The 26,225-nt window shown below is 41.2% G+C and overlaps 1 protein-coding gene across 3 annotated transcripts in view; it reads left to right on the forward strand.

Moving 5' to 3' along the window:
- The window catches only part of KCTD1 (potassium channel tetramerization domain containing 1), a 201,639-nt gene that overhangs the window by 149,916 nt on the left and 25,498 nt on the right, over window positions 1-26,225 (forward strand). For all 3 annotated transcript variants that reach the window (XM_077135731.1, XM_077135732.1, XM_077135730.1), the window contains exon 2: window positions 9,140-9,318. In XM_077135731.1, the coding sequence (XP_076991846.1) occupies window positions 9,140-9,318 (179 nt within the window). The remainder of the gene's footprint in view (window positions 1-9,139; window positions 9,319-26,225) is intronic.

Genomic DNA, 26,225 nt, shown 5'->3' on the forward strand with positions numbered 1-26,225 from the left:
AAACCACAGTGTGTAGTGCCTTGCAATAGGAGAGCAGTAACCTTATCTCAGTGCACCATGGATAGCGTGTAAAATATCACAGTCAATTCATTACTAGATAATTAAAGGCTAGGGCACTTGACCTCAGAGTCAACTTCCTTCTTTGTGAAATGGTGATAATACTTAAGATTGTGCAGGGGTTTCTGATTTCAGACTGGAAAGCCTTTCTAAGAGTGCTAGATACGGTTTAATTGCTAACCTTTGCTGCCATTTGCATTTTCCTTCCAAGAGAGCACTCAGACCACTGACTTCTGGAAACACAGGAGGTACACATGTACAACTTTTATCATTTTCCTCTTATTGTGTTTTAGAACTGGGAGTGGAGGGGATCTGGGAAAAGGGTACAGTCCACATATGTCCTGAGAGTTGCAGACCAGCAGCTTCTGTCCCTTTCTTGTAGGATCAAACTAAACAGTCTTCAGTGTCATCTAACTATGAGCTGACCATGACCCGAGGCTCATTCAATTTTCTGTTCTGCAGCTTTCCTTCCTGGCAAGAAAATAAAAGGAAGGGGAATCATTATCCCTCAGTTTAGTTCTATTTCTGTATTTCTTCATTCAATCCTTCATTCAATCCAAAAAGATCCAAAAAAAAAAAAAATCCGTTTTGAAGACAACATATATCATAGCAGTGCACCAAGAGTATGTTCTAACTGATTTAATTGGGAACATAATGTTGTATTTTTTCATTATTTAAAAACCTTTTTTTTAAATTTCAAAAGTAATAAATATTCCACAGAAAACATTTGCTGGTAATATCATCACAGAAACCTAACCACTGCTAATATTTTTGTGCATTAATTCCAAATTTTTTCATCAGACTTATACATATTTTTGCAAAAATTGCCTTTTCTCTATGGAATTGTGACGGCCGCCCCTTTCACTTTAATGCTGCATTTCAATGGTAATTAAAAAAGAATTAGCAACATCCATAGTTGAGTTGTAGTGTATATTTAAAAAAAATACTCTGAGGCATTTTAAGGGTATGCAAAACACATCTAAGATATCTAATTTAAAAAAAAATCTAGCTCTAATAAACCCAGTAAAGATTCCATCAAAATGCTCTTTGTCTCAACTTCATTTTCCTTTTGAAAAAAGGAGGAGAGAAATTTAGGCAAATAGTCACCCCTTTCATGGTCTCAGTTTGGTAATCTAATAAGGGAACTTCTCAGATACGTATTTCATTATGAAAAAGAAAAACCAAAAAGGCATGCTGAGGGCACTCCAAATCTAACAGAAAGTTGTGCACTGTTATAGATAAATAATAACCCCTCATCCTGGTCCCTAGCCATGAGAATAACATTGTACTATTTCAGATTAGGAAGGAGTTGCAGATTAATTTACACAGTTGCTGGTCACTTACAAATAACTTTGAAGCATCGATTTTGATTATTGTGGTTTCTTCTCATCTGCGAAATTAAAATTTCATCTGAAAAGCAAAACAATACAGCTCAAGTGTCATTTCATTTTCCAAACCTACAGCGATGATTTCATTCTCTATTTCCTTTTGTACACTTTTTTCCAATGAATGTAATTAGCAGTTTGTTATGCCCTGTCCTATTTTCTATTTCGATATCCCAAAATGTAATACTTTACATTGGTATAAAATGTTCTCTTTATTCACATATAGATTTTATCACCTCAACTAACCTAAAAGTCCCCTGCATTTGTCCTTACTAGGCCATAGAAGACTCCTTTGAGCATCTCACTTGCTGGCTTGTCAAATTTCATTTTTGTTGTGCAGATGGCAAGAAATAAACTTTATTTATCCTTTTTTGTGCCAAGCATTGTCTTATATGCTTTACAAACACTGTCTCATCTACTGCCATCTTTACTTCTCTGTAGAGATGAGAAAACTGGAGCCAGATGTGTTTTGTAGATTGTCCAAGATCACACAAAGGGTGAGGCTGAGATCAAAACAGGTCTTCAAATTCCAAAACCAGTGGTGTTCTGTATGAGTCACAGTTCCAGCCAACTAAAGTTTTAAAAATTGTCTTAACTTTTTAAAAAAATGTTTTTCCTTGCTATTTTTGGGTGGAAATCTTTCTTCAATATAATATATGCTTTCCAATCTAAGCCTGTGATTTTTGGATGACTTAACTTTGGATGCTGTTGGTAATTAGCTGAAGTGCTGTGGACTAGCAAAACGGGTAATCACACTTATAAACTTCTTTAGAGTAATAAGCTCTGCTAATTGTAAGGGGGCGCCTGTGAATAAAGTAAATGGAAGGTTTGCCATCAAATTTGGATGCTCAGAAGACTTTTGGGCTAATTCTCTGCCGTCTTCCAGATGGTTGAGATTGACAGAAGTAGTTCTCTAAATAAGTTATGTATACAGCACTCTTCAATTTGGAAGCACTCCTGGGTTTTTTTTGTTTGTTTGTTTGTTCTAACTCATGAAATTATAAGAAAAGATTTTTTTTCTCTCCAGTCTCAGTATTTCAGGTCAAAAGAGGCCATAGAACTTGGCCCGTGGTAGGTACCCAACAAACATTACCTAAATGAATGAAGAAACAACTGAGCCCTCTTTCAAAATATGTTCACACTATGGCTGGGAGTCCCCTTATATGATGAAATAATGAGGACCAGAAAAGTGATGTTTTTCGAAAAGAATATTATCAAGAGTCCAATAGGATGGTATGGGTCCTGAAATGGTGCTCCCAAGGCAGCCTCAAATTTCCATCCCAGGAAGCAGTTTTGCCTAAGGTACTTCCATTGCAATTTGTCTACCATAAATGGTTATCAATCAGAAAATAGAATTAAGCAGAATACCATTATTCTCCAGGTATTCCATGTAGTTTAGATGCTGCTTGTGTCCATGTGCGTGTGTGTGTGTGTGTGTGTGTGTGTGTGTGTGTGTGAGAGAGAGAGAGAGAGATCCATTCTTAACAAATAATGTCATTAAAACTTTCAATTTAAACTTCATCTCAATTGTTCAAGGCAGTGTCCCTGGAGACCCTGTTTGAACAGCATACTGCCAGGTGAGATTGAGATTTAGGAGGCAAATTTTTCATTACCTTCCTTTGAAAGATGCCTAAAATCAAATCCCTTGAAGGGTTTTATTACCAAAAAAAATCACTGATACTCTGTTGGATGGGTTAGGAGGATGGTAGAGCTACAAGGAAACTGCAAACTAAAGGCGGTTGGGAAATGGAGATTTTAAAGAGAAAATCTGTCCAGAATAAAAATGGTGGTGGGGGTTGGGTGTGGATAAAAATGAAATTTCAGAGAGCTGTTTTATTTCAAAGTATTTAGTCAGATTTAGTGACTTCTATGAAGGGAATTAATAAACACCTTTTTGGCTTTTGAAAAGTAACATGTCATAGAAATTTAAATTAGTATTTAACAACAATGTGTTCTAATCAGTGAAGTTTCTTTCTGAGATTTTTGAAGTCTATTTCCTTTTTTACCTACACTAAAGTGAATAAATAATGTGTACGAATATATGCACCTACAAGCTACCCAGGTTGTGGCTTAGAACTTTTCTGGTCTTCTGGAAGGTTCCTTTTTGCCCCTCCCAATCAATACTCCCCAAAGGTCTCTGCCACTGACCTTTCTCATCCAGATCCATTTCGCTTGTCTTTACCTTGATATGAATGGAATAATGTGGTCTGCGCTCTTCTGTGCTTGCACCTTTTTCTTTAAGACTCAGCCTGTGAGACCCTTGTATGTTGTGGTGTAAAGCAGTATGTCATCATTTTATCTCCCTTGGTTCCTGTTAATTTTAGTTTCATAAGATCCCTAAAGAAGGGTGTTCTAGTTAGCTAGCTGCTGGGATGCAATATACCAGAAACAGAATGGCTTTTTAAAAGGAGAATTTAATAAGTTGCTAGTTTACAGTTCTAAGGCCGAGAAAATGACCCAATTACCAATTACAACAAGTCTATAGAAATGACCAATCAGAGGCATCCAGGGAAAGATACCTTGGTTCAAGAAGGCCAATGAAGTTCAGGGTTTCTCTCTCAAGTGAGAAGGCACATGGCGAACACAGTCAGGGTTACTGTCTCATTTCGAAGGGCATGTGGCAAACACGGCGTCATCTGCTAGCTTTCTCTCCTGGCTTCCTGTTTCATGAAGCTCCCCAGGAGGCGTTTTCCTTCTTCATTTCCAAAGGCTGCTGGCTGATGAACTCTCCGCTTCTTGTGGCTATGTCGTTCTGCTCTCTCCAAATCTCTCTCATTCTCCAAAATGTTTCCTCTTTTATAGGACTTCAGAAACTAATCAGGACCCACCCAAATGGGTGGAGACATGTCATCACCTAATCCAGTTTAACAACTACTCTTGATTGGGTTACATCTCCAGGGAGATGATCTAATTACAGATTCAAACATACAGTATTGAATAGGGATTATTCTGCCTTTATGAAATGGGATTTTGATTAAAACATGGCTTTTCTAGGGGACATACATCCTTTCAAACCAGCACAAAGGGAGATATACTTTTGGAAAGGAGTAGGGGGGTAAATGGAGGTGTTGTGGGATCTGCTATGAGAATCATCACATGATTGATTTATTCTCAGCAAAGACCTAAACCCCAGTCCTGTGGGTGTGAACTCATTTACACATAGGATCGCTGATGTTGTTAGCGAAGATGAAGCCAAATTGAATAGGGAGGGCCTTAATCCATTGGAACTGGACACAGTCAGGTGGCCTTGTCACAGGCAGAGATTGAGTCATGGACTGCTGGAAAGTGACCACCAGGACACTACAGACTTGAGAAAGCATGATCCTGATGACACCTGGATTTGGACTTCTAGACTCCATAAAATATGAGACAATAAATTCCTGTTGTTTAAGCCAGCCAGGCTGTGGTATTTGTTATAGCAGCCCTGGCAAACTAAGATAGGGTCATAAAAAAATTTGCATTCACTTCTAAAAAACTCCTGCTTCTCAATTTAGACATGAGTGATGAATTCAAGTTTGCATTGATTTAGGTTTTCAAACATTAAGAACAATTCCAGTGAAGTTTACTGTTCTGTCTAGTGTGTTAGCTGCAGGTGACTGTCAGAATTAAAATTCAACTTAATTAAAATTAAGTAAAATCAAGAATTTAGTTCCTCAGTTACACTACCACATTTCAAATGCTTGAATAGCCACATGTAGCTAGTGACCTACTGTATTGGGTAGTGCAGATATTTCCACCATTGTAGGAAGTTCTAATGGACAAGGCTGGTTTAGAAAACTGGCTGTTATCTCCCTGCTACTTTCTTCTTTCTTCTCCCAAAATAAGAGTATTATAATTGGTTTTATTTTATTTTATCATTGTAAATTTTTATTTCACTCTGTGGTTCTCAGGCCACCATCTTACAAGCTTCTATTTCCTGCATTATCCTTGCACCTTAGGGAAAAACATACGTGCTTGAATTCTCACATTATGCTGAATTTTAATTTCTAGAATGTGATGTATGCTCCCACTTTGGAGCCCTGACAGTACTGTATAGAACCCTCCTACCAGGCTCCCAGTCTTTAACCTTTCATCCTAGAGATTTCATCTTAGACCTTAGATAGCTTTCTCCATCCTTCCTCCCATCCCCAGGCTTGGGTTAAGTGCCCCTCCATTAAGCTCTCGTAGTAACCTCCCCTTCCCTGTCCGAACAGGGGCTGCGTGTTTCATGGTCTCTCTCTCCCACTGCAAAACAAGCCTGGTAAGATCAGCACCAATCTTTCTGGTTCACTATGGTATATCCATCGCCTGGTACAGGCAGCACAAAGGAGATGCTAATAAATATTGTGGAAGGAGGGAACCCGTGGGTGTCATCCAGGAAGACAATAAATAATCAAATGACTTAATGTTGGGGGGGATCCTTTCTGCTGCATGGGAGGGGTCTTTTCCAGAAGAAGGGTATCAGAGGTAATTTTCTGGCCAACTTGCAGGAGTGCACATTGGTGCTCTGAGCTGTTTCTTCAGTAGTGGTGATGGCACAATCAATCAATCTCACTCTTTTGGTTAGTTTACAGTTTTTATATCTCCCAGAGTACTACTAGAAGGGGTAGGTGAACTGCAGTGATGATGGGTGCATGGTTAAAGGGAAAGACAGATGGAAAAGATGAATTGAAGATGATATCTAATATGAATGGGAAGATAGTGGATGGCAATATAATGATTATGATAGAAATAATGATAATACATAGATGATGATCATATGATAGAAAATTCTGCTGCTTCCAGCTGCAGGCAGCTAGCTGTTCTTGGCACCAGGAGGTAGCCATGTGCTCTGTCAGGGTGGCTTTTGGCTGTGAGTAACAAAAACCCCAACTCCAACCAGTTTTATCTTCTCAAGTTACAGGAAATCTGAAGACAGGAGGCTCAGAGTTGACGAACTCAGTGTCCCCACAAGGGCGGTGAGGACGCAGGTTCTCTCCAGGTCTCAGCTCTGCTTTGGCGTCATCCTCAGGCTGGTGGAGATGGCTGCTGCAGTTAGGGGCACCCCATTTGGGATCTCAATGTCCAGAAAAAGAAGAGAAATTATCTCCTCCACTTAGTGGCAGGGAGGGAAGGGTTGCCATGCTGGTGTGAGATTGAGATCTGAAGGAAACGGAATAGGTAATGAGCACCGACTCCAGTGTTCACAGAGGTGCCACGATAAGGCTCCAGGCATCCCACACCTCACCCCGGCCCATGACACTTACAAGGTCTTTCAATCTGCACCAATCGATACAGAAAATGCTGAGTGAAGACCTTTTCGTCTCTGTTAGCGAATATCTGTGACTGCCTTAGAAATAATGATTTCCAAGGGGACACATACAGACAAAGGGAAGTTTCCAGGAGGGGTGATGGAGCCTGGGGGGAGCCCTAGGAAGGCTCCCCAAACACCAATTCCTAAATACTTCCCAGTGTTTCTAGAGTCTGCCCCAGCCCCAGCCATCATGAAACTCTCTCCTTTTCCCTAAGGGTTACTCCTTCCTCCATTCCCACCCCCCCAGCAGCTGAAGAAACTCTGGTTTAATTTTACATTTAGCAATATCCATACATTTGTGATTTACAATTTAAATGGCATTTACTCCAAGAAATCTGGAATCCTTCAACCGATCGGTTCTGCTTTAATTTTTTTTCTCCTTCTATATAGACCTTGCAGTGTTAGAGCTGTGCTGAATGAGGTCACAGTCTAACTACAATATTAACCCTGCAAATCTGTTCATTTTCGCCTGGGCACCCTCAGGCAGGGTATAGAATGTGTCCAATTGAAAAACTATTACAGGCGCTGCCGTGCTGCGAGGGGCTGAGCGGTAACAGCGAGGGTGTGTGTGTGTCTCTTTAGCCAGGCAATCATTCTTTTTCAAAGGAAGCCAGCTAGTGTGTATCTCCTGAAAGTAGCCCAGGTTCTATGATAGCCTTTTTAAGGGAAAAATGTGTTTTCTGTCATCCACGTTTCCGAACGCTCCCCTTTAGTACTTCTGGACCCTGTTTTATATTTCTTACCAACTGGGTCTTTGTTTCATAGGTTTTTTCCCCCTCCCCAGTGCCCCCTTTAACTCTTTTTCTCCGTGTTGCATCCTTTTGTGACTTTTTAACATCCTTTTTGTGTTTTGATGAATATATGTTTTGCATGATCAAAAATATACCGAAAAGTCGGAAAAATAATATAACAAACGCCTATGGAACTCACCACCCAATCTAAGAAAGAAAACATGAACTCTTTCCCGGTGACTGTGTCCGGGCCCTGTTTAATTCAGCATTTCAAAAAGCACAACACAGATGGTAAACATTTTGTATAAAGGCCCAATCACCACCCCTTTCACAGGGGATGTGGAATTTCAGAAAGCATGTGTATTCACAATTATGCCTGGACATGTGGTTAATGCTAAGCAGTCTAGCAGTTGTGCCCCAGGTAACTCCTAAAGCTGTTCCAGATCATAAAGTCTATGATGTTTTGCAAATTTATATTTTATCATGCTGGGTTTTATGCACAAAAACTAGATGATGTCCCTTTGGTAATCTCCATCCGAGGCATTTTTTTCAAAATCACTTTATTATGCTTTGTCGCTGGCTTTGCTGCACATTGTTTGCATGTTTGAAAACAATCTCTGGCCGAATTTTAAATCCGAGGACATACTTATGTCATGAGTTTTACCGAACTCGTCCATAAGTGCTATTTTAATTTATTTCTCCGTTGCAGACTCTAAATATTTGACCCCTCTCAGGCCCGACTTCACTCGTCTGTGGTTTCAGCTCCAACTTAAGAGCAATGAACCGTGTTTGGATTGTGTTTGAAATATTTAGATTGTAGCCATGGAAAGGATGGAATATTTCATTTTCTCAACAATACCGTTTCTTAAACGTGTTCTTGCCGCTGCAGAGTGAGATTCTCATTCGATTCTACTCCCTCATGTGGCACCTTTATTTGTGCCACTACAATTGGCTGCCTCGGCTGCTGTCTCGGTTCCACTTTGGGAGCCTGATTTCTTCAAGGAGTGAAGTGAGCGGAAGAGCAGCTTGCCCATGGCTCAGTTAGCACTGGAGGGCCCCCAAACCTGCCGTCTTTGTAGGGAGAGAAACAGGGAAGAAGTAGGTAGGGAACGCATGGGTTAACTTTAAAAACAAACAAAAAATCTGCCACCTGATAAACTTGGGGTGCCCATTTACAAGGTTGCTTTTATACATGAGCTGATAGTAGAGTTCTTTTTCCTGAGTCGAGAAAATAGATATTTCAAAAAAACAAGTCTGCAGAGCACCAGTGCTGGAGGTCTGTGTTTATTTCAAGCACATGGCAATAAGGAGATTTTCAAAGGGAAGGTAAATCACACGTAGTTTCTTTGGATAGGTAATGTTTTAAGCGTTGATTATCTTTTCATCGGAATGATTCATATTTCTCCACATCATTTACCAATTGTTAAATGTGGATTTCATTGAGACAATAATCCTCCTAGTTCTCAGAATCATTCGAAATGGCCATTAGGTCAGCACCTTGACACCGAGCATGTGAAGTTCTACTTTTCTTTCTTACAGGACTTATTTTTCTAATATTCATTATAACCAAAGCGAGAGCGTGCTGATTTCCCAGCTTTTATTAGTGAGTGCCTAGCGACGCTGGTCACCGGGGTGTCCTTTAGGACGTGTGCGCTGCGTTCTCTCCGCTGTCTAAACGTGCTTTCTCTCCGTAGGACAGCCGGCCCAATATGTCCAGACCTCTGATCACCAGATCCCCTGCATCTCCTCTGAACAACCAAGGCATCCCCACTCCAGCCCAGCTCACCAAGTCCAACGCGCCCGTCCACATCGACGTGGGCGGCCACATGTACACCAGCAGCCTGGCCACCCTCACCAAATACCCCGAATCAAGGTAACCAGAAACACTCACAAGCCGGATTCCGAAGTGCATGCGTGTGATGAGCTGACTGTTTTCCCCTAGACCAGTACCGCCGCCTGGGGGCGCCACGGCTGGGGTTAGGACCTAGAAGCACGTGCGGGCCGCAGAGGCTTCCCTCGGCTGCGGTTATACGGTCTCCGCCCGCAGCTTAGCCAAGCACACGGAGAAATGCCACGCAGAGTGGGGTTCTATAGTATTTCACTCTACAGAGATCTTCGTATGTCTCTATATATTACAAAAAGGAGGCAAATTTCCTCCCTCCCCCTTTCTTTTGGACTCTTCTTCTAAAGCAAATGTTCTTTCAATTCTTGTAATTTTTTAACTGATCACCTGGCCCACCAACACGCGAACTAGAAAAAAAAAATTACGACTCTTAACAGTCAGGCAGTATATTTAGAACAATATGCAAAAGGCCAGGAAGCCAAGATGGTCTTGTTTAGAAAAATTAAAAGAGAGGATGAGGGGGTGTGCCATGAGATTTAGGAGGCAGCTTAAGCCAGAGAAACGAATGTATAAATTGTATGAAGAGGGAGGGTGGTTTACAAATAGGCGGTATAAATTTATACCTATGAGCTATCCCCTCCCACGCCCCCACCCACCCATTTCCAAAGGAGTTCTAAAGAAACAGTTTACTTTGCGCACTGAGACAAACTTGGAGACTATGTCTAGATGCCATAAGTTAGCTTGTCCTCACCAGCTTTGCTGATGGATAGGGTGGGAGCATGAGCTCTCACGGGCTGACTGTTGGGAAAGAGGTATTTCTTTGCTTATTTTTTCTCTTGGAAAGTGGAAACATACTGCTTGGTTCTCAGAAGGGCAATTGAGTGCATTGAGTATCTCGCAAAGGGACAGCTATCAGGTAGCTTATGAGTGCATAGCGGCCATAGAAATGTCACTGCCATTTTGATAACCGCATGAAGACGGATTTTTTGTTGTTGTTGTTAATTTCATTCCGCTACTTGGTATTTTATGAAAGGATGTGAGCACTGGAGGAAAGAAGGATGAAATATTTTATCTCTTGAGTTCCAGATTTAATTTCTACAATCAAAATGAGAAAGTGTTTGATATATTTGTCATTTGTTTTGGTAACATCTTTTTTCATTTTAAATAAATACTTTTGAACCTAAAAAAAGAAATAATTTTTAAAAATATATTTATAATGATTCAATTATCAAAAAAATCCTCTATATTTCTAAATGAAAGCATCATATCAGTCAGGTATCAGTATTATTATGTCCCCACGTTCCCTGAAAAACATTGAGGTAGATACTACCTAGCATTGTAGTAGATGCTAGAAAATCATGTCACAATGGTTATATTTTTCAATAGCTATTTAAGTAGTCGTCTTACGTAAAACAAAAACAGCCTGTTTTCCTTCCTTCCAATCTCATTTCAAGGAAAACAACAGAAAATCAATGCTGCTTCTTCAGATGAACACAATTCTAGGGGGCAAGTCACAAAATGTACATTGAGAGTCAAAAAGCAAATCCTCAATAGTAAAATTTACAGGTCTGGTGGACTTTTACTTCCATTTGCTTTTTTTTTTTAAATTATGGTAACATATACACAACATAAGATATCTCATTTTAAGCACTTTTAAGCATACAATTCAGTGGCAGGCATTAATTACAATCACAATGTTGTGCTGCCATCACCATCATCCATTACCAAAAGTTTTCCATCACCCCCAATCAAAATTCTGCACCCCATTAAGCATTAACTCCCCATTCCTCTCCTCTCCCCACTCTCACCCCCCTCCAGCCCTACCCCTTCCTGCCCCCAGTAACCTCTAATCTACTCTTTGTCTCTATGAATTTGCATATAGTCATTATTTCATATAAGTGAAACCATACAATATCTATCCTTTTGTGTCTGGATTGTGTCATTCAACATGATGTCTTCAAGATTCATCTTTTAAGGTTCATCAGGGTAACCTTTGGCCTCCTGCTCCCACACTTCCTTGCCTCTACAACTTCCTAGTAGCAATTTGAGTTACCCAAGGAGGGGGCTGGCAGGAATGGTGGGGGGCCTTTTTTTACATTCCCACTGTGCTAGTTTGCTAACTGCCAGAATGCAATATACCAGAAATGGAATGGCTTTTAAAAAGGGGAATTTAGTAAGTTGCTAGTTTATAGTTCTAAGGCCAAGGTAATGTCCCAATTAAAGCAAGTCTATAGAAATGTCCAATCTAAGGCATCCAGGGAAAGATACCTTGGTTCAAGAAGGCCGGTGAAATTCATGGTAAACACAGTCACAGTTTCTCTCTTGGCTGGAAGGGCACATGGCGAGCAAGGTGTCATCTGCTAGCTTTCTCTCCTGGTTTCCTGTTTCATGAAGCTCCCCGGGAGGCATTTTCCTTCTTCATCTCCAAAGATTGCTGGCTGGTGGGCTCTCTGCTTCTCGTGGCTATGTCATTCTTCTCTGCTCTCTCTGAATCTCTTATTCTCCAAAATGTTTCCTCTTTCATAGGACTTCAGAAACTAATCAAGACCCACCCAAATGGGTGGAGACATGCCTCTACCTAATCCAGTTTAACAGCCACTCTTGATTAAATCACATCTCCAAGGAGATGATCTAATTACAGTTTCAAGCATACAATGCTGAATAGGGATTAGAAGAAATGGCTGCCTTTACAAAATAGTATTAGAATTGAAACATGGCTTTTCTAGGGTACATACATCATTTCAAACCAGCACACCCACCAACAATGCACAAGGGTTCCTATTTCTCTGCGTCCTCTCCAACATTTATTTTCTGTTTTGTTTGCTTGTTTTTGTTTTTTTAACAGTAGCTTCTAAAAGAGCATAAAGTGGTATCTCACTGTGGTTTTGATTTGCATTTCCCTGATTGGCCACTTGTAATAGCTTCTTTGGGGACATGTCTATTCAAATCCTCGACTCATTTTTTAATCGTGTTGTCTGTCTTTTTGTTGTTGATTTGTTTGCTTTTTAAACCCTGATCTAAACATTAGATTTTTTTTTTTAGTGCTCACTGCGGGTGGTGGGGACTCTTCCCACTGACCAGAGTCCTATGGAAGTTTTTCCCTCTGTGAAGCCCCCCAGGAGCATTTGCCCTGTTGACAATGGTATAAGGTAGAGGGTTAGAGGCTCCACTTATTCCATTCCTCTTTCTCAGTTAATTTGCGACTTTAATCATTTTGCTACTGTGTATTATCGGATAATAATAGTAACTCAAATAGTGCCTCATTTGAAGTTCTTCTTCAGTTTACCTTCTCATGGGTATTTCCCAGAGTCCACTTTTTGTCTCTTATTGTCCACATCCTGAAACACACATCAGATTCCATGGATTTCAATTGTATCTCTGTCTGCACTGTCTTGTAAGGTACCAGCAGCCACTAGCTACATGTGGCATTTGTAATACGACTGGTCCAAATTGAAATGTCTGGTATGTACAAAATATACACTGGATTTTAAAGACAGTACAAAGAAAAAGTAAAATATCATTCTTATTTTTTTATATTGCTTTCATATTTAAATAATATAGCGACTTAATCCAATATATCATTAAAATTAATTTCACTTATTTCTGTTTCTGTTTTTGAATGGCTACTAGAAAATTTAAAATTACATATACATCTTGCTTTATATTTCTATTGGCAGGTGCTAAACTATACATTGATGTTTAAAAAATTCTTAATTAAACTCATGCCTCCCTCAAGCTGCTATTGTATACATCATAAATTGAAGTCCTCCTTCACCAACTGAATTAGAAAGATAGAATTGTTCATCTTCCTTTTCCAGTATTTCCCTTTGCTTCTTTGTCACCAGTGGGCCAAAAGATCATCGAAGGAACATCAAAAATAAATTTTTGATTCATTGGTCTTAGATTGGAAAGCTGGCTCTGCCATCTGCCTAATATTGTTTGGCTTTTGAGGTCCAGCTTCTGAGCGCTTCTTCCCTCCTGTAAAATGGGCACAAATCTATCTTTTTGCAAGGTTATTAGGAGGATTACATGTGATTATGAAAGCACGCTGGCGCAGTATGCCCAACATGTAGTATCGCCTTTAAGTTAATCTTCGCCAAACTCAACAATTATTTCTTTTCCATCTGGCTTCCAAATTGCAAATGTATCTTTCATTACCTATACCATGGAAACAGCTTTCCTTCTGAATTCTTACCTGGATTACTATAGCTTCAAGGGACTCCTCATCTGTACTTTCTGCTCTTCTTCTCAAATATGCCCACCAAGGTTGCCTCTGCTACCCCACCACAGAACTCCTTTATTGTGAGGAGATATTTTTAAAGCACGTGGCAAGGCTCTTTGAAACAAGCCTTAAAAAATAGCCTCTGTTTCTGTTGCTTGTACCTAAAGTAGATGACACTGGTCGAGAATATTGAATTGATTGCGATGTATTGCTTTGCTCCTCTTGGTTTTTACTTGCTTTAATTCGTTTATTTTGTGTGTGTGGGGGGGGTTGTTTGTTTTTTGCTTGTTTCTTTTCTTTGTTTTTTGTTTTCTGATTTTGTTTTTTTCTTTACATATCGAATGTTCATTTCAAAGCAACTGTCAGCTTAATAGGACCCAAACACAAATTTTAGTAGTCAAAGATACAGAGAAGAGATAGTTCTTTGAGCATTTCTCATAGATGTCAGCTCCTTCTTCCAATTCCTGAGAAAGTTTTTTGTATATCATTAACCCTTTAGGGCTAAATCTTAGAACATTATATTGTCCGTGACCATAGAATTACAAATAGCATCAATTCTAGCTCTCTAGAGCCTGGGGTGATTCAATTCCTTCTTGCCCTGTGGGCTCATTCTCTGCCCACCCTTGGAGCACCCTGCTGTCTCTCTCTTTCTTGGAGTAGCTCAGAGGGGAGAAAGGTTTTTGCCTTGATTTTGTCTTCTAGGAATCCATAGGGGCACTTGTAGCTTAAGAGTACCTATTTTATGTAACAGATGATCTTAAATACTAGTGTTTTTCTACACTTTCAAAAGTCCTGCCGAGAATCTTTACTTGATTTTGAAATATTGTAGATAATTTTTTATTCTAACTCTACTTGACCTGCCTTCTTGGCTAAAGTCCACCTTTGGGACATTATCCTAGAAAGTGGTATGATGAACTGACTTCACAGCTGAACATTGGAAACACCTGGGAAGCATTAAAAAATCCCCTGCTGGCCGGGCCACGGTGGCTCAGTGGCAGAGTTCTCGCCTGCCACGCCGGAGACCCGGGCCCGATTCCCAGAGCCTGCCATGCAAAAAAAAAAAATCCCATGCTCAGGCCCTTCCCTAGTCTAATAAAATCAGACTCTCTGGGCTTCTCCTAAGAGATCCTGATTTCCCCCATCTGACTGAACAATTCATAGGTGTATGGTCCATCCAAGTGAATATAGGCCTCTCCTTTCCCTCCGTGAATATCTCATCCTAATCCTAATGGCCATTTCACCAAAGAAAGTATCATCTGACCTTCTTTTCTGTATCACCAAGGTTATCAGTTGTTCCACCGTGTGTGTGTGTGTGTGTGTGTGTGTGCGCGTGTGCACATGCGTGTGCCCCTGTGTGTTTTTTCCCTTGGCTAGCAAGTGAAAACGGAAGTTTTCAAATTAACTGAAGTATTGCTACATCAGGGATTGATCTGTCTTTACCAATGTTTTGTGTAAGATGCAAAATGATTTCTTAGAGGTGTTTAGGAGACTCATGTTATACTGTTTCAGTGATGAACTCTGTTCCCTGGCCGAGGATCCAGCCCTATGACCCCCACTGCTCTTTTGAATTGCAATCACAAAGAAAAACACCCAGTCCACATTTGCAACAGTTTTATATCAGACTTAAAAGACAAATTTTAAAAATTGAGAAAAGATCACAAATGGTTATAAAAAGAAGGTAGAATATATTTTATTTAACACGTTCATTTGATTCATAACTTGTAAAAATCTACACGTATGGCAGGTGGACCTCCATTTGAACTCTTGCCCCAGATCCTACAAATTTGAAGAGCAGACCTGGTTGTATTTACTTAAAAATCCAAGGTACCCTTTATTAGCATCACTGATAACGAAAGATCTAAGTAATAATTTGTCTAAATAATTTTATATAAGCAATTAAGATGGTCTGGGATCAGATTACATGACCTCTTTAAAATTCCCTCTTGACATTCTGAAAAATCTTTTTAGCCACATGTGTGTGTGATGTAAGGATATAGTTTATGATGGCATCTAAAAAAGACACAAGTCTGCGTTCAAACTTAGGTCTATTTCATCCTTTACTGTCATCTCTCTTTTTTTTAGAAAATAATTTTGTATAAACAGGAAACAAACACACAAACATTCTATACATGGTTACAACCAGTGGCTCACAATATCATCCCATAGTTGTGTTTTCATCACCATGATAATTTTGTTTTTTGAACATCTGCATCTCTAGCAAAAGAAACAAAAAAGAGAAAACTCATACATGCCATACCCCTTACCCCTCCCTCTCATTGACCACTAGTATTTCAATCTACTCAATTTATTTTAACCTTTTGTACGATCATCTCTTAACAAAACCAGTATTAATAGGAGCTGTATCTATAGTTACCCCGGAAGTGAGCTGATGCTGTTAGTTAACTAGCCTGTCTGGCTGTCATGAGCCAGAGTCCCCACTGAAAGAGCTGACCGTCAGCCCATAGCCTGGAGATGGAAGATGAGAGTTCGTGTTGTCATCCGCTGAGCCATCCCATCTGACAGCTTGACAGAACTTTTGTACAGGTGAAACCCAGGATACCAGTTAACTCCCACATAAGGAGATTATGCAAAATTGGTCTCTCCTAAATAGCAGCAGAGTTACAAAGCACCCTGGCATGCAAAACTCAAGGGACTCAGCTTCCAGCCTCAAGCCGACACCCACGGCCACTCCAAAGTGTGTGTGCTGGGAACCTGAGGATGGAGACACGACGTGTGTGTGCTTTCCCAGCAGGGATCCAGCTTTTGTCCTCACGCTCAGATGCCTTAGCCAGGACAGGACTGTGTATGTGGGGCTACACTGAAAAGAAAGTCAGATGAGTGCAATAGTAAGTAGTGAGGGAGACTAAGTTCTGACGTTTGGATTTCCATGTAATTGTTGTATGCCAGCCTAGGGAGTTGTCTTTAATCCTGTGTTAGGGCTGGGCATTCTGTGCACTGACTTTTTATGACTTCACAGCTCCAGTTGGCACGTGTGGTTTCTAGATCTGCCTACAGCAGAGTCATCACACAGGCCTGTGTTTCAGGATCTTAACAGCAATGCACAAAATAAATCTTTTCTTATTTGCCAAACAGTCTTCTGAGCTTCCTTTCAGAATTCTTGCATGGCATTGGATAGAGTGCTTTTTACTACAACCTGCTCTATAGACCACCAGTTTCTTTAATTCCCTGTTTCTATGAAGATACTATTGGGCATTTTTAGATGAGTGAGAATCAATCTCACACACAGCCTCAGCATATCCCTGCTGCTGTGAAAACTCATAAGAATACACATAGAATAATGACAGTGAAAATAATGGTGAGCAATTTTGATTGGTAAGGTTGGTTGATCTTAAAAAAAAAGAGAAAATTAGTTTATGCAAGGATTTAAAGAGGAGGAAAAGCACCTGGCAAATGAAAAACGGAAAATTTCTCCAGGGTAATAGGGGAAATTTTCCTCTTCTCTCTCTGTTCTTTTCATCTTACAATATTGCTTTTCCACAAATACTTCTCAGTTATATAGGCAAAGAGAAAATGAAACTGGCTTCAAAAGGCTTTTTTTTTTTTTTTTTAATGATGAAACTGGTTTTTCTGTTTAGTGCTAAAACATCAATCCTTCAGCAACAAGCTGCAAGACTGGTGAATTCAGCAAACTTTCTTTGCCATCAGGGAACAAAATTGGCCTAGCTTTTAAAGTAATCTAACTCACAAAGTCTTGTCTTAGAGCGTAATTTAAAGAAAAGATAGATATACCATATCTGTAGTTTACCCTGTCATGTTCTTTCATTCGTTCAACAAACTATATTGTGTTCCCCACCTTCCTCTTGTAGGTTAAAAGTGGGAGAGGGGACCACAGGGGGAGGACAGGACAGACAATAAGTAAATAATAATCGATAAGCAATATTTCACTTAGTAATAAGTGCTATTAAAAATAACCCAAGGATAATAGGCCCACTTTGTAAGTAGTTTGCTCCCTCTATGAAGTCTAAAGATCATTTTATTCTAATGTGTGTTCATTTGTTGTTGTTTTTTAGCATGGGCAGGCTCATTTGTTTTTTAAAGGCACACCTTTACTTGTTTATCTAGATTTTCAAGACAGTATCTGGTTTACAATTAAGTCTAGATTTAGTAGCAGATTTTGTCACTTCGGTTTCACAAATCCCACCTAATCTATGAGTAACTGCCTCTTCTGAGTCCTGCTACTTCTGTTATTAGTTGTGGCAGCTGCGTCTGTCCACCCTGCATCTCGGTGGGAGGGAATCACACGTGGACATCTACGTTCTGTGCCGCGGCTGCAGAGCAGCTCAAGCCCAGTTCATCTTCAGCTCTCCTTGCTAATATAGTCACCAAAATGCTATTTCTGATAAGTATTTTCTTTAATTTTGCGTTTATTGGTCACTGAAGTTATATTTGTTTGTTTGTTTGTTTGTTTTTGCATGGGCAGGCACCGGGAATCGAACCCGGGTCTCCAGCATGGCAAGCGAGAACTCTGCCTGCTGAGCCACTGTAGCCCACCCTATATTTGGTTTTGACCCAAGTAAGAGTTAAAAGATGTTGAAATAAAGCACCTCAGAGGCAAATAATAGCAAGGCAAGCCTTGTCCCTCAGCCCTGCCCCACATTAGACCAAGGGAGAGGGGAAGCCACCTGCCCCTATAGGCTTCTCACGCATGCACCCCATGTGGGTGCCTTGGATGGCAGAGCTGGGACACAGCTGGAATAACACGGAGCATCTGTAGTGTGAAAAACTCAGGGCAGGGCTGTGGGTGTCCTCTCAGCTCTTAACTTCTCACCTTCCAAGAATTCCACCTCACCTTAGACAGAAACCCTCTACCTAGAGAGCTCTCTCTCACTTGTTCTCTATCCTTGTATTCTTGGTACCTCATATTCTGTCTACAACACAGAGGACCTTTGATAGCTTAATTTATGAATTATTGACTGGGTACATTGTTGTATTCAGAGGCCACATCCTTAGAACAATGAAGGGCAAGCAATTGAGTGAAGCTGTTCCAACTATAAAGTTAAGTTTTAAGGCCAGGCTGGGTTCATTTCATCTATTATCTTATTTACTGGGTCACAGTAACCTTACAGGCCAGGACTGCTATTTACCCCAGTTTAGAGAGAAGGACCCTGAGATTCTGACAGGTTAAGCTATGTGCTGAGTCTTGACAATCGGTGGGGAAGGTTCTAGGTGCCAGCACTGCTTACTCCAGTGCCCTCGTCCTTCTGTCCATCTATAGCAATGGCTCTTTAGCCTGTGGGCCTGAGAGAACCTCTCGCGGCCCCAGAGATTCCAGTTTAGTTGGTCTGGAACATTTTTTTAATGCTTCCCAGGTGCTTCTGATTTTCAGCCATGAAGTCCAACTTGCTCCTTTCCTCATACTACCCAAAGGGGCAGGTCATGGACAATATTTCAAGCTTCTTTGTTCGCCAAACAGTCTTCTCCTTCAGCCCTGGTCAGTGCTGGGGCAAGGGTTGTACGCACTGATCCTTCAGCCCCTGAGGTGGTGACAGCTCCCTGGCCAGTGACCTCCAGCCATGGGTACCTTCTCCTTTTGCCCCAGGGGCACAGACATATAGTGCTATCATTTTCTACCTGTGAGGCAATTTTTAAAAGTTGGGAAAGCACTGCCTTGGGTTGGGCAGTGGAATAAGCAGGCCCTTTTCTGATTTACCTCTGGATTTCAGGAAATCCTTTTGTCTGGCCCCAATGTTCAGGGCATAAAGTCTGTCTCACAGCAAGGGACAAAGCTGCCCTCAGACCCGTGACCTTGCCACTTGCCTGATGGTTACTTGTTCATGGTCCCTGGGAAGAGAAAATCATTAGAAAATATTCAGGGGCCTATTTTGACCCCAGCATCCCATGTCCACCAGAAGGAATGGAGATGCCTCTTGTTAGGCAGGTTGGCGCTGGAGTTTTAGAGCTGCTTATCCTACCGAGGGTGGAGGCCCGGGGCTGTAACGTCACAGCCCCTTCTAGCTGTGCTCCTGCCCTTCCTGTTGCTGATGCAGGTGGACCCCAGGTAGAACAAGCGCTCTCAGAGTTCACGCTGTTTCTGCACAACACACACGTGCAAACACATCCATGTGCCCATCCAGAAAAATGCTTAAAAATGCATTTTTTAAAAATATGCCTTCAGTTTTTAAACAACAGATCCCCCAGCCTTTGGGTCTGTGCACACTATGCCTGACACACAGCAAATACTCAATGAACGTGTACTGAATGTTGAATGAGTTTTGCTTAGCGTTTCTCTCAATGACTTGGAGCAGTTGTACCACCTTAGGACTGTTTCCTTGTGATGGCCGAGTCTTTTGAGTCAGCAGGTACTAGGGTGACTTTAGGACTTAACAGCAGATGGAGTCCAATGTGGGCAGCAAAGATTTACATCCTTCTTTTTTTTTTTCAAGGCGGAGACCAGAAAGGGATTTTTCTAGCCTAGTTACCCTGGAGGGGAAGAGTAAAAACGGGATAAATCAACCCGGTCACACCTGGACACAAAGGGACCAGTTTAACAAAAGGGTGACACCTGCCTCCAGAATGTTTTCCTCCAGTTGCTACCTCCTCCCTGATTCCCTGACATCAGGGGCATTTTGGGACCCTTGAAAATATACAGATTTCTAGGGCTTCCCTTGCTGCTTACTTAACCTTTCTCTCTGAGGGCATAAAGGAAATCTGCAGTTTTGTTACGCACCAGAGGATTCATATGCATCAAAAGTCTGCGTACCTGCCAATCCCCTACCAAAACCATTCCAGCCAATCCTAAAGAACACCTAGGGCAATATATAAGATTCTACAAGGGTTCCACGCACTAGGGTAATATTCCAGAAACCTACAACCTCCAGATGGGTCCCTGGACCAGATAAGTCTTGAAACCTAGAGGGCCCAGCCTCTCCAGATCATCAGCTAGTTCCATCTCCCTACCCCACATTATTGACAGCCTCTTCCAACATGAAAAGTTAGACTGGCCATAGCCCAAACACCCCTATAGGGAGGGATAGAAAGATTGAAGGTGATGGTGGAGTTATACAGAGAAGGTAGGGTTTAACAAATGAATATGATTGCTGAATCATTAGATTGATATTTCTTTTAGTCTCTAGTGTCTTAGAGCAGCTAGAAGTAAAAACCTAAAATTGTGGAATTGTAATTCATGCCAAACTCTGAAATCTGTTCTGCAACTAAATGTGCTGTGTTTTGAAATTTATTGCTTTTTTATATATGTTATTGTTCACAAAAAAAGAAAAAAATAGTTGACTTTGTGATGATTAAAAAAATATTTATTCCTTCTAGCATCCTATATTCTGGAGCACCTAGAAGGAAAAATCTGAAATGATGGTATGGTAGCCCGTGGCAAACTCTGGGGTCTGTCCTATAACTACTTGTTGAAGAGTGCTCTGAAAACTATTGCTTTTTTCTTTCTTTGTTTTGTGTATTTGTTATATTATACAATAAAAAAAAAGTTAAAAAAAAGAACTTTGCGCAGCTGATCTACAGAGGATGGTGGAATGTAGATGAGGCACCTTGCAGGAGTGTGGGGGCAGGGCTGTGTGGCAGGAGAGGAGCTGTTAAAGCCAGGCTCTTGTTATTGATACAGGTATGATTCACCTCTCCTGGAAAGGACTGGCCATGCTTATTTTTCATCTGTAGGACAGATGGTGTCATTGGGCAATGTCAGGGTCAGTTTTGCTCTGTGTTTCTTATTCTATTTTAATTTTCCCTCGTCGTAGAAGAAAGCACTTTTGTTAATAAACAGTCTGATCCATTTACATGTTTGAAAAAATTAATTAGCAGGTATTTCATAGCAGATTCAGGCATTCTCTCCAGAGGTTGAGATGGGAAAACTGTGTTCTTGAGAACCATCCCATGGTCAGTAAAGTAAAAAAAAGGGCCTGGAATTTAAATGGTTATTTCATACAACCCAGCTCACAGATCTTCTTTCAGGGGCAGGCTTTGACTTTTCGAACCCTGTTATTTCTGTCAGTCATGGAACTGATTCTGGTTTAGTGCTTCGTTTGGGAGCTTCTTCATGGCCAACAAGGACCAACGTTAAAACATTTTATTTATTTATTTTTTTTTGCAAAACGTTAAAACATTTTAGATGAATTTCCCAAAGACGGACTCCATCGTGACCACATGGAGAGCTCTGAGGGCAGCACTTGCCCCGCCCCACAGCGTTATTCTTTGTCTCCCTTATGGAGCTGATATCCCCTTTGTCTAGATGCCACGCCCGACCTCATAGAGATGTGAAATCTTTTTGTGTCTAGTGGACAAGCCTCTCCAAAGACAGGATACAGGGTAGGCTCATGCCGTGTGTGTCCTGGGCTGGAACAAAATGAAGTGCAAGTTACTTTCAAGTTAGTGGAGTCATTCTTATTCAGCCGAGGCAGAGGATAAAATCCCCCCCACCCCTTGCCCCTTAACTTCCCAAAAGAAGCATTGATTCACAACCAAAAGAAACATGGTATTTTCATTTACAATTTATATTTAAAATGTGAGGACCTACAAACAAAATTCCTCTGTGTAGTATCAGAAAGTCACACTCACAGATGTCCCTTTGGCCCACTAACCTCCGGATGCCCTCTGCTGAAACCTGAAGTGTATCAGTAAAAGGCTCAGATTCACCCCACCTGCCAGCCAGTCAGCTCTCATGATGTACCTAACCTGTTAAAATGCCATTTCTTTTCATTAAATGTAAGATTTATAGCCTTGAATATATGAATTATCAGTATTCGGCTTCTGAAAGATTACTCTCAAGGTACATGGAAATAGAGAGCAAGCCGAAGCGGTGCATGATGCTTTCTAGCCTGGCCTTTTGGACGTGCCCAGGACCCTTCTGGTGGGAGCGCGAGTGTGTGATGTGGGGAGGGAGGGGAAAGCTGGGGGAGGGTCAGGTGTATTCCTGCACGTGGCCATTTTTCACATATTCCTCTTCCAAAAGCAGACACCCAGAAGCTCCAATCTGGTGGCAGTCCCACTTGCAAAAGAAAATCTCCAAAATCCGAGTCTCAGCCCCCTAATCATAGTGGCTGTTTGCTGGCCTGTCTGACTCTAATCAAGATGAAGTGTCAGGGGCAATGACATTGTTACTGGGTAATGGCTTCCTGCTGCTCCTTAAGTGCCGCGTGTCCGTTTGCTTAGTAACGCCATCGCTATTTATCTTTTTTGGGTGGTAATGATTATTTTCCCTCTTGTGCAACTTTGTTGATTATGTTCCCCATATTGAGAAGATAAATTACAACTGTGCATAACAGCTAACCACCACTTGCAAACAGTGGCAAACACTGCCAGGCAGGGAGGGCTCCGTAACCGAAAGGTGTAGCCAAGCTCGCCCAAACTTGTTCCCGTGACTTGAGCTGAAAGTGTTTCAGAACTCACACCCAGAACTCCCACCCAGCCTCGCTCGGGTTGGCTGGGCCCCTTCCACTCCTCCAAAAATTGATTAAACACACACACACACACACACACACACAAACAGCAGCTTAGAAGGCCCTGAGGGCTTAGAGCTTACCTAAAAAAAAAGAAAACTCTTCTAGTCTCACAGTGGTGGGAACAGTCAATATAAAAGGAAGGAGAAAAAGATCTTTTAAGTGTGTCGCTCTGAATCCATTATTTCAGGGGCCCTAAGGAAGGTACTTTATCAAAACATCAAAACTTTGCTGATATATTGCAGGAGGAATGAGATGGCATTAAAGGATGGAATTCAGAGAACATTGTTGGCCACAGTAAAACGGACTGGAATAAATGTAGAAACAAACACGTACACCTAGAGAACCGTGATAAACAGAGTTCCATCTTCACCCTGGCCAGACGATTATGATGATTTAGAAAAGCCTAAAAGTGGAGATAAATGGTTTGTATTTGCAAGTACACGGCTTGACAGGCTCTTAAGGAATTCCTGTGTAATGTTTTATGTAGATTTTTGAAGTCAGCGAAAGGATTTATTTGAAAAATGAGCTTTGGCTTTAGCCTGCTTCTCATCCAGGACTTACAAATGAAAAAAATTATGGGAGCAACGTATTATGGGAAACAAGGGTATCAAATCACTATTAAAACGTTTTGACTTCTGTATACAAAGGAAAAGGGAAAAAATGAAAAATTCTTGTTATTATTAGCTACGGAACTTATTTCTGTAACTGTTTAGCAGGTTGGGGCATGGATCTGTTTTTTGTTGGAAGGGGTAAGGAGAAATATTGACAGATCCACATATCACCCACCCTTCCTGAGAGCCAGCTGGGTGCCCCCCGGGTAAATTCTAGAACCGTGATAAACAGCCCTAAGCCCCGGTAGGGTGTAGACGGTTGCACAAGGTCCACACCCACAGACCTGGGTTGTTGGCCGCGGTGTGGCCAAAGGCAGAAGGTTGTCAGCGACCTGGCTCGGTATTGCCCAACCACATATACCCGCGAGTGTTTATGAGTGATATAAACTTAATATTTCTCATATGTCACTTTGATTTGGTGACGATTTAAAGAATCTCGTGACCTAAATGAGAAATCTTAAGCTTCTCAGGATATAAAGCCAGCCGAGCACATTGTCCGTTGTGATTTGAAGACACAATTAGACATTTTTAAAACAAAAGATAGGGGTGATGAGGACGTTTTATATCTTCTTTAAAATGTTTCTCTTTTTTTGAAACTGTGTAAATACAGTATTTGCCCAATTTTCGGCTTTCTTGCCTTCTTTTAAGAAGGAAAAACTCACAATTCTAAAACTAAAGCTCCTGCCTTTGGCGTTGTCATCTTAAAGCCTAGTTTCTGAAGCTTCCGGGTCACTCTGAGGTCATGCAGTGACAGAATAATTCGTTTGTCTTCATTCCTCTAAGCCCCTTTCGGTACTCTGAGTAGTGGAATTATGCTCTGCTGTAGGGACCGTGAATGACATCAGTAATGAAGCTGTGTGTGCGTGTGTACGTGTGCATGTGTGCATGTGCGTGTGTGCATGTGCATGTGTGTGCGTGTGTTTGTAGGAAGGGGAGAGAGGACAAGAGAGGCGGGATAGTTTCAGTTATTTTCTTCCATAAATCTTTTGTTAGATTTTCAAAAACCATTTACTTAATCTCTAGGTGAATTGTATATATTTTCCTTGTACTTTCTTATTTTATTAAGCCCTATATTTAGCCTCTGATTTTTCACCTATAATTACTATGCAAAAGGTTTAAATACTTCATTATAAGCTGCTGTTTTGCTACACTGTTACACGTAGGAAAATTGTGAGACTGAAAATAGAAACAGCTGGCTTGGCCGTAGTCTTCTCAGAGTGTTGTAATTAATATGACATTTTAATTTGAAGTGGCTACTCTAAAGTATTGTATGAGAATTCCAGCAGTCTGGAATAGTAAGGAGCCAGGAAATGGGGGGCAGACTCCATTCCACATCCTTTTCTCACTGAAAATCAAAGAGTATGGGGCACAGAGGGTCTCACCTGGCAAGCAACAATCCCAGGGATGGGCCAAGAGTCTGTTGCATTTATCAGATATACTGATGACAGGGGTGGAAGAATCTGGAATGTTTCATCAAATAGGAAGGCAGTACTGCAATATTTAGGGTTGTTAATATCCAGAAACTCAGAAAGAATAGCTCTCAAATCAGATTAAATTCAGTTTTGTCCTAAGAACTGTAGATGGCAACTGCAAAATTAAGAAAAGATTGGCAGGAGACCCCAGAGCAGGAGGGAACTGAGAGTTCTGAGAAAAACAGGTATTTGGAATAGAGTATAGCATTGGACATGTGCTGGCCCTCATTCCTCAGAGAAAATAGACTGAATAGCTCAAAAACCCTTAGCCAGTTACTTGATGGCTCTGTACCTCAGTTTCCCCACCAGTAAAATCAAAGTATGACTTGCATCTACTTTTTAGAGTTGTAGTGAGGATGAAATCAGCTAACCCATACAGTTTTTAGCATTGTGCCTAATATACACTTTCAATAAGTGTTAACTATTATAACCTTTTTTTTGCTGAATAATAATTATTACTGTAAAATGGCAAACCATATTCTGGAGTTTTAAATCAAGAGAAGAAGAGGCTAAGGAGTGTGTCAAAAAAACCTCTCAGTATAGAGAACTGCGTTGAGAGGAGGCTGGGGGTGGGTTGTGGGGGCAGGCCTGCATGCATATGTGCCTGCTTGCCTGCCCAAATACAAAGCATGAGAAAACTTAAATGGAAGGTGTTTTAGCTGAAAGTACCGAGTTGAGCTTCCAAAGAAGGGTGAGATATGTGATCCTGAACTGATCTAGAAAAATAGTCACTCGCCAGACCAAGGAGCAGAACCAGGGGAGCTTAAAAGGTTTCTTCCAATTCGAGATGCACAGCAGGATTTTATGTACAGGGAGGAGTCAGTTTTGGCATAGCACATATCTCCAAAGGATGACAAGCTGTCCGCATTCACTTGCCCACCCTCTGAGCCCATCCAGGAGCAGGACCAAGGAGCCATCCACCTGCCTGGTTTTGAATTCTGGTGCCATCGTCTATTAGCCCTGGGAAATGGGGGGGATAGTCCCTCCTTCCCAGAGCTGTTGAGAAGACTTAGTTCCATGCCCCACACATAGTGAATGCTCGGTACACCTGGCTCCTGTCAGGTATCCATTTATTCCTCACCAGCAAGGTGTAAGTCCATTTCGCAGGTGAAGAAACTGAAATTCAAATAGATTTGGTCACAGAGACAGCAAAGCTAGGATTCAAACCCACATCAAGATCTTAGAACCGAAGGCGCCAGGGGCTCAAAAG

The sequence above is a fragment of the Tamandua tetradactyla genome, chromosome 18, assembly GCF_023851605.1.
Source record: "Tamandua tetradactyla isolate mTamTet1 chromosome 18, mTamTet1.pri, whole genome shotgun sequence".
Taxonomy (NCBI): Eukaryota; Metazoa; Chordata; class Mammalia; order Pilosa; family Myrmecophagidae; genus Tamandua; species Tamandua tetradactyla.